The sequence below is a fragment of the Schistocerca serialis genome, chromosome 3 (assembly GCF_023864345.2).
Source record: "Schistocerca serialis cubense isolate TAMUIC-IGC-003099 chromosome 3, iqSchSeri2.2, whole genome shotgun sequence".
In the NCBI taxonomy this organism is placed as follows: domain Eukaryota; kingdom Metazoa; phylum Arthropoda; class Insecta; order Orthoptera; family Acrididae; genus Schistocerca; species Schistocerca serialis.
The window spans coordinates 1,072,192,742-1,072,206,533 of NC_064640.1; the positions used below are offsets into that span (position 1 = coordinate 1,072,192,742).

Sequence of the window (13,792 nt, forward strand, 5' to 3'; positions counted from 1 at the left end):
GGAGGTGAAAAATTGGCTCAGTCAGTCACCCAACACTCCCTATTCCAGTGCTGTCACCCTATCAGGGGCCAGGCCTTCTGTGAAAGCAGCCATGCCATTTACCAGCTCTGTTGCAACCACTCCACAGCTTTTCATATCAGTACGACTACCAGCCAGCTGTCCACCGGGAGGAACGGCCACTGCCAAACTGTGGCCGAGAGCGAAGTGGACCGCCCTGGGGCACGGCGTGCAGCTGAACATAATTTGCTCGATTTCGACGCCTGCATCGTTACCTGGGGCATCTGGGTCCTCCCATTCACTACCAGCCTTTCCGAACTGTGCTCCTGTAACTATCCCAAACTCAACCTACAGTAACATACTGTTCCTGCACTCTGTATCCGACAGTTTCCACTCCCCTACATTCTGTTATCTCCTCTCCATTCCCATCTCCCACCCTCCTTGTTTGCTATTCTCTGCCATTACACCTGCCCACGTTTCCTCGCTCCTCTCCTCGTTTGCTCCTTGTTTTCCCTACCTACCTGTCCCACGACCTCCTAACGCCGCACTCGTCAGCATTCGAGTCCCCACTCACTCCGCTAGGCAGCGTTCGTCTCTCTCTGCACTCGTACACTACCGCCCCTTCCCCTTCCTTGCCCCTCCAGATTGTCGCTCGTATCCCACATCGCAGTCGCATTCCGGCCTGAGAAACTGAAGTCGGTGGTCGTGTCTGCGTGAGGTATGCTTTCTTGTACGTACGAATGGCACGTGTCTCTCTTTTACTGATGATGGCTGTGGCTGAAAGCTTTATATAAATGTCTTTAAATTGTGCTCGTCTGTAACTTAATATGTCTTCTTTACGGTAAGTAGCAATCTGTCTTTTCCTACATTGTCGATATTCCTACCCGGAGTTTCCATTACAACAAATCTTCTCGAGAGAGAAAAGCTCGTATCCAAAAATCGATAGGGATCTAGATATCACCATTCCGGTGAAACTCGGCTCGTCCTCTTCTCACACGATGTCCTGCAAACTGTAAATCGAGGGCAACAGGCAGACTGCAAATTCCTAGATCTGCAGGAAGCATTCGACACGGTGCCAAACAGCAGACCGTTAATGAAGGTTCGAGCTCGTAGAATAGGTTCTCAGATAAGTAAGCGTCTCTAAGAGTGTTTACGTAATAGAAAAGTTAGTTAGTTCATTTCGTGTTCCACGGATCATTTTTGCACGATAAATCGTAATCATCAAACGAGTCTTATTTGATGTTCGCACTGCAAATTAATTTGTAAATATGGTTATATGCTGAACATTTATAAGTTTTTTTTATTATGTATTAAATGTACAGATGTGAGTTAGTAATTCTTACCCACAACATTTTACATGTTACAATAATGGAAATTCTTGTACAGAACAGGAGTTGTCAAGTAGAAAGTTTTTTAATTTGTTTTCAAATTTTACTTGGCTGCCTGTCAGACATTTTATGTCCTTGTGTAAGTGATCAAAAATGTTAGTTGCAGCACTGTGCACCCCTTTTTGTGCAAAAGACAACCTTAATGTGGAGTGATGAATGTCATTTCTCCTTCTCCTATTGTAATTTTGTACATCATTGCTCCTTTCGAACTGTAGTGGATTATTTACAACAAACTTCATGAGGGGATAAATACACTGGGAAGCAGCAGTCAGAACTCCTTAAACAGATGTCTACAAGTTGATCACAGGTGAGCAACACATATTATTCTTACAGCCCTTTTTGAGTTATGAAGACTTTCTTTTTTAAAGATGAGTTATCCCAGAAAATTATTTCATATGACGTTATAGAATTAAAATATACAAAATGTCAGCTTACTGTTTTGTCTTTCCGTGGGATTTTCAATGTTTCTAAGCGCAAATGTGGGTGAACTAAGTTGTTTCAGGAATTCCAAAATTTGTTTTTTCCAATTTAAATCCTCATCAATGAGGACAGTGAATGTTCCTCACAGAGAAAGTAACCATCAGGATTTCCCCAGGGAAGTGTGCTAGGACCACTCTTGTCCTCTGTACATCTATATACACAAATGACCAGACAGATAGGGTGAACAGCAACAATTTTCTGACAATCTCAGTCGGTCCGTTGCAATTAGGGGACATCGGCTAGTATGTACTTTTCAATGTCAATAAACCTTACCGACAGCTGTACACTTTAAGATATTTTATTTTATTTTGAAAGCAACCAGTTTCGGCAATTCGTGTTCGCGTTGCCATCTTCAGGCCCCGTACGCTATACAATAAGTTCTGCACGGTTCACAGAAGAGTTTCTGTGAAGTCTGGAAGGTAGGAGACGAGGTAATGGCAGAACTGAGGCTGTGAGGATGGCTCATGAGTCGTGCTCGGGTAGCTCAGACGGTAGAGCACTTGCCCGAGTTCGTGTCTCTGTCTGGCACACAGTTTTAATCTGCCAGGAAGTTTCATATTATAAGTTCATTGACACTGAAAATTTTCTGATGCTGTAGTTTATGGAAAGTGTCATCTTTGAGTGATTGTAGGAAGATTCAGGACGTCTTAGACAGAGTTTCTATTTTATGAGATGGATGGCAGCTTGCTCTAAATGTGGGGAAATGTAAGTTAATAAAAATGACTACGAAAAACAATTCTGTAATGTCTGAATACAGTATTAGTGGTGTGTGACCTGACAGAAAATCTAGGCATAATGTAGCAAAGTGATAGGAAATGGAATGAGTGTGCAAAGAGAAGGCAAGTGGTTGACTTTGGTTTTTTGGGAGAATTTTATGGAAATGTAGCTTAGCTATAAAGAAGTCTGCAAATAGAATACTTGTGTTTTGAATGCTGCTCAAGTGTTTGGAATCCATACCAGATTGGATTAAAGGAATACATGCAATTATTTCAGATTTGAAATCTGTTACAGGTTTGATCAACGCGTATTGCAGAAATACTCTGAGACCTGAAATCCGAATGCCTGTAGGGAAGAAAATATCATTTTTGTGAAGCACTATTGAGAATATTTAGATAACTGGCATTTGTGACAGACTGCAGAACGATTCTACAGCAAGCGACATACGTATCACATAATGACCACAAAGGTAAGGTAAGAGAAATCGGCACTGGTACAGAGGAGAACAGATAGCCACTTTTCAACTTGCTCCATTTACAAGTGTAGCAGGAAAGATAGTGACTAGAGGTGGTAAAAGGTATCCTCCGCCACGCACTGTACACTGGCTCGTGGAGTATTTTACGTCTGTGTGAATTTAGGTGACGTACCAGAACGCGGAGAAAGATGCCGACAGACTCACCTCTTCCCCGCCATGGTCCAGTGCACGGTGGCAGAAGTGAGTGTGTCCCTCTTGGCCTTCACGAAGTACTCGACGTCCTCCAGTGGGTGGTAGTCACAGCTGAGGTTTATCTCCCGCAACTTCGAGCAGGTGTCTGCCAGGAAGCGCAGCAGCACGGGCCCCGCACCTCTCCGATTCTCGAACACTTCCAGGCTCTGCAAGTGTTCCAGGCGCGACACCAACTCCGCGTACTGTCGGTCGGCCAGTAAGTTGTTGGCAATTATCAGCTTCTCTATCTTCGGACACTTCTCAAATATGTACTTCAGGAGCTGCAGGGAGAACAAATTGCAGTGTATTTGTTAGTACATCAGTATTTTCCATAGATTACATCTCATTATGGGATGTAACTATTCATTTACTATTGTCATATTTCATACACTGAAACCAACCTTCTCAATACCAGTATTGCTATTAATATTCTCTACGAATTTATACAGCTGCATTCTCGTTAATGTGAAAATGAGTGTAAGAACACCATCTACATCCACACTCAGCAAACTGCAGTGAAGTTGGAGCGTGCCGGGACATGTATCATGTATTAGTGCCACTTAAAGTTCATGTCACAACTGGATGAACCGGTTTTGAAACATTTCCTCACCCAGTAGATAGTGCGCAGTGTTCTTGACCTACCTTGCTTTGCTTATTCAATATTGTCTTCCCGGTAGCTGCGTCTGTCTCACCTAAATCACACTGAAATTAAGAAGCCAGGATCCTAGGTTAAGTTTTCCAAAATCAAAAGTCAAGATCGTATTCACTGTTGAACATTTATGTCAACCACAGTGCGATTTATTTGTTATCACTCGCACACACAATATTCATGTGACCAGGCCTCTTACACTTAATCGTCAAGTTAATATATCATACTTTATAATTTCCCAGGGTTAAAATGATCCTTTCTAATTGGTTTTGAAGTTAACTATAGGGTTTTATTACTTAAATAACATGAGTGAGCTGTATCAATTTAAATACAGGGAACTAACTTATGCATCCGCCGTGGGAATTCCCGACTTATAACCATGGCACCTCTTGAACAATAATTTTTACATATTCAAATTTACTTAATTCTTAATTAATGCACTTACAAAGTTGAGACTGGAGTCATTTTACGAAGAAAATATAGGTAGCAAAAGTATCAAAACAGATCTCAGAATTATACAGTAGTTTGGTCCCAATTGGCACTTAAAGTCATACAGGCTGCAGATTTCAAGTCTTAATATCTATTTAATTAATAGACTTTAGGTTAATTTAAACACTTTGCTGGAATCAGTAAAATTTAGGCTTTCTTTTGGATGCAGTCTTCTAGCTGAATTCGATCTATTAGCTCACTCGAATTTTATTTAATATGTATTGCACAATATATGTCATTGTTCATAACTGTTAATATGATGCATTTCCAATAAAACTAATTAGCTCATTACTTTCAGAATGGACATTAGAATGTACTGAAATAATAGATTTTACAAGGGGAATTTTATTTAAACTATTTCTGAATTCTGTACAATGAGGCTGAATGTCACAGAATCTGTAGTCGGAATCTGAGTAGTGAAAATGAAAAAAAAAATACAAGTTCATTGCTTAACTAAGTTACTAAAGCAGTGTAAAACCAAAACAGGATATCAGTGGGCAACCCTGCTTCATTACAAAGTGAGTGGAACAGGGGATGACCCACTGTGTCATCTATTAGGGTTTCTTTCCATTCCATTCATGTACGGAGCACAGGAAGAATGATTGTTTGAATGCCCCTCTGCATACTGTAAATAACCTACTCTTGTTCTCACAATCCTTATGTGAGCAATATATATAAGGGGATGTAGTATATTTATAGAATTATCATTACAAGCATGTTCTTGAAGCTTTTAACAGGCTTTCTCAAGATATATGTAAACTATACGAGTTGGTCGACGTTCAGAAGCAGTCGGAAATTACCACGACTACTGACAAACGATTGACAGCTGCTGCGAATTGGTGTGTCGGAAGAACTCCCGAGAGTCGTGTACCTGTGATACCTCTACCAGAGGTACCTCTTCTCCTGTGGATCCTGCCTCCTCTGCAGAAAGTACAGGATCTGTCATTACCTGTCCAACTGACTTTGCGTGGCTTGTACAGGGCGGACGGTGACCGAGGAGGACTCAGACTGTCGTACCGATCCCCCTAACCGACAAGTTCGAAGTGCCGTCTTTCACTGAAACCCAGTGGGACCCACTACACCTGTTGTGGGGAAACCTGTTTTGTCCGGTGTCGGGAGGAAGCAAACGCAAAAGGGTAGGGGTCAATTAATCGTCAGCACTTTGAATGTACGGTGAATGGTGGTACCCCTCAGGGAAATGGCAGCAAGGGACGGGAAAGAACATCAGGTGCACTCAGTGCCTGGGGGGGGGGGGCTCATTCAACATGTTGAACGGGCTGTTCCAGGAGTCATTGAAAGAATAAGTTGCAGCCAACTACAGACTGTGGCACACATTGGAACAAATGATGTCTGTCGTCTGGGCTCTGAAATCATTCTTGTGTCATTCCGACAACTGGCAGAGAAGGTTGAGAGGACCAGCATTGCGCGTGGAGTTTCAATGAAGCTCACAATTTGCAGCATTGTCCCCGGAAGTGATGGTGGCCCTTTGGTTATGAGTAGAGTGGAAGGACTGAACCAGAGAATTCAAAAGTTGTGTGACAAACTAGGCTACAACTTCCTGGACTTGCACCATAGGGTTGAGAACTGTAGGGACTCCCTAAGTAGGTCAGGCATGCACTACACATCAGAGGTAACTCACTGTGTGTGGGATTCACACAAGGGTTTCTCAGGTTAGGCGACTCTCCATCCAATCCAGATAACAATAGATGTAGGAAACCCAGAAGTATCAGTGTAAGATCGAAAGAAATGTCTCCCACAGGTGAGAGTATTGAAATCCTAATGGTTAACTGTACAATACAAGAAGAATGGGCAGCTTTGAGAGATGAAATAGTGGAGGCAGCAGAGGATCAAGTAGGTAAAAATATGAGGGCTAGCAGAAATCCTTGGGTAACTCAGCAGTTATTGAATTTAACTGATGAAAGAAGAAAATATAAAAATGCCATAAATGAAGCAGGCAAAAAGAAATACGAACATCTCAAAAATGAGATCGACAGGGAGGGCAAAATGCTTATGCAGGGATGGCTAGAGGTCAACTGTAAAGATGAGCGCAGATGGAAAACCAGCCCTAAGCAAAGAAGGAAATGCAGAAAGGTGGAAGGAGTATATTGAGGGTCTATACAAGGGTAATGTACTTGAGGGTAATATTATGGAAATGCAAGATGACGTAGATGAAAATGAAATGGGAGATATGATACGGCTGAAGAATTTGACAGAGCATTGAAAGACCTAAGTCAAAACAAGGCCTGGGAAGTAGACAACACTCCACAACACTCAGCCATGTGAGAGCCTGTCATGGCAAAACTCTTCCATCTGGTGAGAAAGATGTATGAGACAGGTGAAATACCCTTAGACTTCAAGAAGAATACAATAATTTCAATCCCAAAGAAAGCAGGTGTTGATAGATGTGAAAATTACCAAACTATCGGTTTAATACATCACGGTTGCAAAATACTAACATGAATTTTTTGCAGACGAATGGAAGAACTGGTAGAAGCCAAGTCACCAAAGATCAATTTGGATTCTGTAGAAATGTTGAAAAATGTGAGGCAATACTGGCCCTACAACTTGGAAGATGGGTTAAGGAAAGGCAAACCTATGTTTCTAGCATTTGTAAACTCAGAAAAAGCTTTTGACAATGTTGACTGGAATAATCTTGTTCAAATACTGAAGGTAGCAGGTGTTATTTACAGGGAGCGAAAAACTATTTACAACTTGTACAGAAACCGGATTGCAATTATAAGAGTCAAAGGGCATGAAAGGGAAGCAGCAGTTGAGAAGGGAGTGAGACAGGGTTGTAGCCTATCCCTGATATTATTCAATCTGTACATTGAGCAAGCAGTAAAGGAAACAAAAGAAAATTTGGAGAAAGAATTAAAATTTATGGAGAAGAAATAAAACCTTTGAGGTTTGCCGATGACATTGTAATTCTCTCAAAGACAGCAAAGGACCTGGAAGAGCAGCTGAACAGAATGGACAATGTCTTGAAAGAAGGAAATGAGATTAATGTTGTAAGGGATCTGTGATCCCACGAACACAGATACTAGTATCCGACGCCCAGGTCAATAGTAGACAGGAGTCGATTGTCGAGCGCTGCAGGAGGCAGTGAGAGGAGTGTCGAGTGAGCGGCAGTACTGAGAAGATGGGCAAGAAGGGTGGTCGAGCCGAGTATGGTGTCAATGGCGGATGTGCCGAATGAGAAGTAAATTGTAAATTCACAGAAGTGTAACAAATGAGCGCGTCCCCATTATCATTGTGGGGTTGACCCTCATCAATACTGATTTGTGAGTGATATAAAACCGAAAGTGACAAGTGCCGAATTTTGTGTTTCGCATGAACCGCGTCTGCCAGTAACGACCGTCGATTGCAGTGAGGATTGTTGTGAATGTTAACCATCATCATTGTGTGTGACAAAGTACTTAAAAATCAGCAACCAATAACAGATATAACCGTAATTAAGCGTGTAAGGCGAAGGTAGCCACTGCCTCAGAATTTGCACGCAGGTTGCAGGCTGAGCTGTCTATTTGTAGCATCGTACCCAGGGTCGATCGTGGTCCTCTGGTTTGGAGCAGAGTGGAAGATCTAAACCAGAGGCTCAGACGACTCTGTGGCAGTATCGGATGCAAATTTCACGACCTCCGCTATCGGGTGCAGAATTTTAAGGTTCCCATTAATAGGTCAGGCGTGCACTAAAGTGCGCGTCATTTACGACGGTGGGCAAGTTTAGGTTCTTTCTGCGCATCTGACGTCACAAAACACAGTCAGCCGATGAACAGAGAACGACGTTGCCAGAACTCGACTGCAGTGCAGAGCATGGACGAGTGTCTTAAGTTTTAGAAACGTTCAGTCATAAATAAAGTAATCGAACAAAAGCAAAGTCTTGATAGCAGACTTTTTTTTATAGAAAGTTTGGAAAAAGCATTCTTTATACCAACTGCTTCATATTCTATTAATTAATTAAGCCAAACAAGCAATAAGCCTCCTAATTCAGGTGATAGCAAGGAAAGGTGTTTGTATCATTCTCACGAACCGCTTTTTTGCAATAAAGAAAAGCGGTAATTGTTTATTTCCTATTGTACTTCGATGAAACGTGAGCAATTCGTAGTCATACCAACAGTGTTTGTCGGTATTTTGCTTGATATTTTAGAGTACTCCAGGACTTTTGTTAAACGGAATGCGGGGAGCACGTCTCTTAGCAGCGAAAGGGTTAGTGCGGCCGTGATGGCTTTACTTCATAAACTGTGCGCTCCCGCCTAAACGTAAGTTGGCGCTGCTTCTCTTGGCGTGTACATCGTTTGCAACTGGCAACGCAGCAATCTCCCGCATCTGGGCAGGCATGCGCAAGCCGCCAAGATAAAAGAATTGAACTATAAATGCAGGATGCGGCTACTAGAGTAGTGGAGTACGTGTGGTGTGCACACGGAGCTGTTTCAGGTTAGAGAACTCCTCCCTTGGGAGCAAAGATGATTTGCATGTCAAATCAACCACAGCAACCACGGAGATTCTTGGTCCTCGCAGATCAGAGATAGAAAGATTAATACGATTTTAGTAAACTGCAGGAGCATCCCAGGAAAGGTCCAAGAATTAGTATCGCTTACTGAAGGTGGCATTGCACAGTTAGTATTGGGAACAGAAAGCTGGTTGAAACCAGACATCAGTGACAATGAAATCCTAAGTTCAGACTGGAATGTTTATCCTAGGGATAGGTTAGTCGCCAATGGTGGCAGCGTGCATATTGCAGTAAAAAATTCGATAATATCTAGTGAGGTTACCACGGACTCCGAATGTGAATTAATCTGGGTGAAATTGAGTATCAAATAACGGTCAACAATGGTTATCCAATGCTTTCATAGACCACCTGGGTCAGGATCTGTAGTTGTAGAATGCTTCGGACAGAACTTGCACAATATCATTAGTAATTTTTCTGATTGTGCCGCTGTAATAGAGGGTGACTTCAACTTGCCAGGTATAGATTGGAAGTGTTATGCCATCAAAAGTGGTGCCAGAGACAGAGAATCATGAGCCATTGTCCTGGATGTCTTGCCCTAAAATTACTTTGAGTAGATAGTTAGAGAACCAACTCGAGAGGATAACGTTTTAGACCTCCTGGCAACAAACATACCTGAACTTATAAAATCAGTTAACGCAGAGAAAGGTATCAGTAATCACAAGGCTGTGACAGAATCTATGATGACGGGTCCTACAAGGAATGTTAAGAAAGGTAGGAAGACATATTTGCTCAGCAAGGGTGACAGGATATAAATTTCAGAATATCTCAGCAGTTAGTATCAAATATTCGGTGATGAGGACAAAGATGTGGAGAACAAATGGAAAAAATTCAAAGGCATCGTACAATATGCCCTACACAAGTATGTTATGAGTAATGTTTTAAGAGATTGAAAAGATCCACCATGGTGTAATAGTCATGTTAGAAAAGCCTACATAAACAAAGAGCACTTCAACTCAGATTCAAGAGAAGTAAAAACCTAGGTGACAAACAAAAGCTGAACAAAGCGAAAATAAGTGTAAGGAGAGCGATGAGAGAAGCGTTGAATGATTTTGAAAGTAAGACATTGTCAACAAATCTGAGAAAAAACCCTAAGAGAGGCTGTGTCGCCTGGCCACCAAGAGCTGTTGCACAATGATTTGAATCACGGATCCAGTTATATGGCTCCCTCCGTGTATAGCAATTTTACGACTATGACGTGTGGGGCCTGAAGATGGCATCAATGTAATGCCGAAACTGATAGCACATAGAATTTCATAAAATAAAATAAATTTCTACAATACATACGGCTGTTGGTAAATTATCGCATCAGGAAGTTCATGCCAGCGTCCATAATGGATCAACGAAGACTACGAGATTTTGGTTGTATGTAAAATCAGTAAGTGGGTCAAAATCATTTATTCATTCTCTTGGTGACCACACTGGCACCAAAATGGAAGATAACAAAGAGAAGGCCAAAATACTGAATTCGGTCTTCTGAAGTTGCTTCACCGTGGACTTTCAATCATCGTACGAACATCGAAGTGGCAGATATTGAGATAACTGATCACGGAACTGAAAAGCAGCTACAATAGCTTAATAGTGGAAAGGTTTGAGACCCAGATGAGATACCTATAAGATTCTATAAAGATTATGCAAAAGAACTTGCTCCCCTTCTAGCAGTAATTTATTGCAGATCGCTTGAGCAATGAAAAATACCTAACAACTGGAAAAAAGGCAGGTCATTCCCGTTTTTAAGAAAGGCCGTAAGACAGATCCAGACAGTTACAGACGTATATCATTGATGTCAATCTGTTGTAGAATTATGGAACATGTTTTATGCTCAAGAATTATGACATTTTTGGAAAATGAACATCTCCTTTATAAAAATCAACATGGATTCCACAAATAGGAATCCTGTGAAACTCAGCCCACTCTATTCCTCCATGAGATCCACAGCACAGTGGACAATGGTGCTCAGGTTGACGCCGTGTTCCTTGATTTCAGTAAGGCATTTGACACCGTCCCTCATTGCCATTTAATGAAAAAAATATGTGGTTACGGAGTATCACAGCAGACCTGCAATTGGATTCAAGACATTCTTGCAGACAGAACTCAACATGTTGCTCTTAATGGAACTAAATCGACAGGTGTAAAGGTAATATTCGGAGTACCACAGAGAAGTGTGATAGGACCGTTGCTGTTAACAATATACATAAATGATTTAGAAGAAAGCATCGGATGCTCTTTAAGGCTATTCGCAGATGACACAGTTGTCTATACCAAAGTAGCAACATCAGAAGATAATATGAATTTGCAGAACAACCTGTAGAGAACTGATGAATGGAACAGACTCTGGCAGTTGACCCTGAACATAAATAAGTGTAACATATTGCGCATACATAGAAAAAGAAATCCACTACTGTACAGCTACACTATTGATGACAAACACATTGAGACAGTGTCTGCCATAAAATATCCAAGTGTAACTATCCAGAGTGACCTTAAGTGGAATGACCATATAAAACAGATACTGGGAAAAGCAGACACAAGACTCAGATTCATCGGAAGAATCTTAAGGAAATATAACTCATTCACAAAAGAAGTGGCTTATAAGGCACTTGTTCATCTGATTCTTGAGTATTGTTCATCTATCTGGGATCCCTATCAGGTAGAACTGGTAGAGAAGATAAAGAAGATCCAACAAAGAGCAGCACATTTCATCACGGGATCTTTTAGCTGGCGAGAGAGCATTACAGAGATGTTATACAAACTCAACTGGTAGATGTTACAAGAGAGGCATTGTGCATCACAGAGAGATTTCCTATTGAAATTTCAGGACACCACTTTTCAGGAGGATTCCGACAACATATTACTTCGCCCCGACATACATCCCGTGTATTAACCACGAGGAGAAAATTCAAGAAATTAGAGCCAATACAGAGACTTACCGACAATCAATCTTCCCACACACTATTCAGGAGTGGAACAGGGTTGCAGGGTCAAAAAGTGGTAGTGAAAGTACCCTCCACCACACATCATTAGGTGGCTTGCAGAGTATGATGTAGATGTAGATGAAAGGGTGAAATGCTTAACTCAATTTTCAAATGTTCCTTTACAAAGGAAAACCCAGGAGAATTGCTCCAATTTAATCCTCAAACCACTGGAAAGATGAATTAAATAAGTGTTAGTGTCAATGGTGCTGAGAAACAGCTGAAATTGTTAAAACTAAACAAAGCTCCAGGGCCCAATGGAGTTCCTGTCAGATTCTCTGCTGAATTTGCAGCCAAGTTAACCCCTCTCCTCACTACAATCTATCGTAGATCCTCGAACAAAAAGCCGTGCCGAATTTTTGAAAAAATGGCACAGGTCACACTCATCTACAAGAAGCGTTGTAGAAGTGATGCACGGTTTTTTAAAAAATTGATCATGTGAAAATCCCAATTTGCACTTTTCTCACATGTCATACTGAAAGCTTTGGATCAAGGCAACCAGGTAGACACAGTGTTTCTCGATTTCCAAAAAGCATTTGTCTTAGTACTGCAATGTCAAAAGTATGATCATATGGGTATCAAATGAAATTTGTGACTGGGTTGAGGACTTTTTGGTAGGGAGAGTGCAGCCTGTTATCTCGGATGGAGAGCCATCATCAGATGTAGAAGTAACTTTGGCTGTGCACCAGGGACCATTGCTGTTCATGTTGTATATTAATGACTTGTAGGCAATATGAATAGTAAAACCAGTCTTTTTGCAGATGATTCAGCTATCTATAATGAAGTACTAATTGAGAGAAACCGCATAAATATTCAGTCAGATCTTGATAAGATTTCAACATGATGCAGAGTATGGCAACTGGCTCTAAATGTTCAGAAATGTAAAATTTTGCACTTCACAAAATGAAAAAAATGTAGTAACCTATGACCAAAATACCAATGAGTCACTGCTGGAATCAGCCATCTCTACAACCAGGTGCTTGTATATGCTTTGTAGGTACATGAAATGGAATAATCACATAGGTTCAGTCATGGATAAAGCACGTAGTAGACTTCAGTTTATTGGTAGAATACTAGGGAAGTGCTATCAGTTTACAACAGAGATTGTTTACAAATCACTCGTGTGACCTATCCTAAAATATTGCTCCAGTGGGTAGGAGCCGTACCAGATAGGACTGACAGGGGATATTAATGTATACAGAGAAGGGGAACACTAATGGTCACAGGTTTTTTAATCTGTGGGAGACTGTCACAAAGATACTGAAGGAACTGAACCAGAAGACTCTTGGAGATAAATGTAAACTATCCCAACAAACTCTGTTAATGATCCCTCAAGAGCTGGCTTTAGATAATTACTCTAGGAATGTACTACAACTCCCTACGTATTGCTCACAGAGGTGGCGCGATGGTACGATTAGAATAATTACTGCACACACAGAGGCATTTAAACAATCATTCTTCCCATGCTCCATACACGAATGTCACAGGAAGAAACCGCAGTAACTGGTAAAACGGGACATACTCTCCGCCGTGTAGCTCACCGTGGTTTGCAGAGTATAGATGCAGATGTAGATGTAGATGAGTCTGTCAATTCAGTATCCGCAGTATATCTGTGACACTCTCTCACGGGTCAGACAAGCCTGTGATCATTTGGGCTGCCTTTCTTTCTATCCTCTGAATATTCCCTATCAGTCTTGTCTGGTATGGGTCTCACACACCTGAGCATTATTCTAGAATGGATTGCAGAAGTGTTTTGCAAGCAATCTCTTTTGTGCACTCATTCTATTTTCTTAGTGTTCTACCAATGAACCAAAGTCTGCCACCTGTTTACCTATGGCAGAGGCTACAAAACAGTTCAGTTCAATTTCCCTACAAATTCTTACATCCATA

General features: G+C 41.3%; 1 protein-coding gene across 2 annotated transcripts in view; it reads right to left on the reverse strand.

The window, feature by feature from the left end:
• Positions 1 to 13,792, reverse strand: part of LOC126471502 (F-box/LRR-repeat protein fbxl-1-like) — a 133,124-nt gene that overhangs the window by 44,872 nt on the left and 74,460 nt on the right. For both annotated transcript variants that reach the window (XM_050099720.1, XM_050099719.1), the window contains exon 4: positions 3,262 to 3,569. In XM_050099720.1, the coding sequence (XP_049955677.1) occupies positions 3,262 to 3,569 (308 nt within the window). The remainder of the gene's footprint in view (positions 1 to 3,261; positions 3,570 to 13,792) is intronic.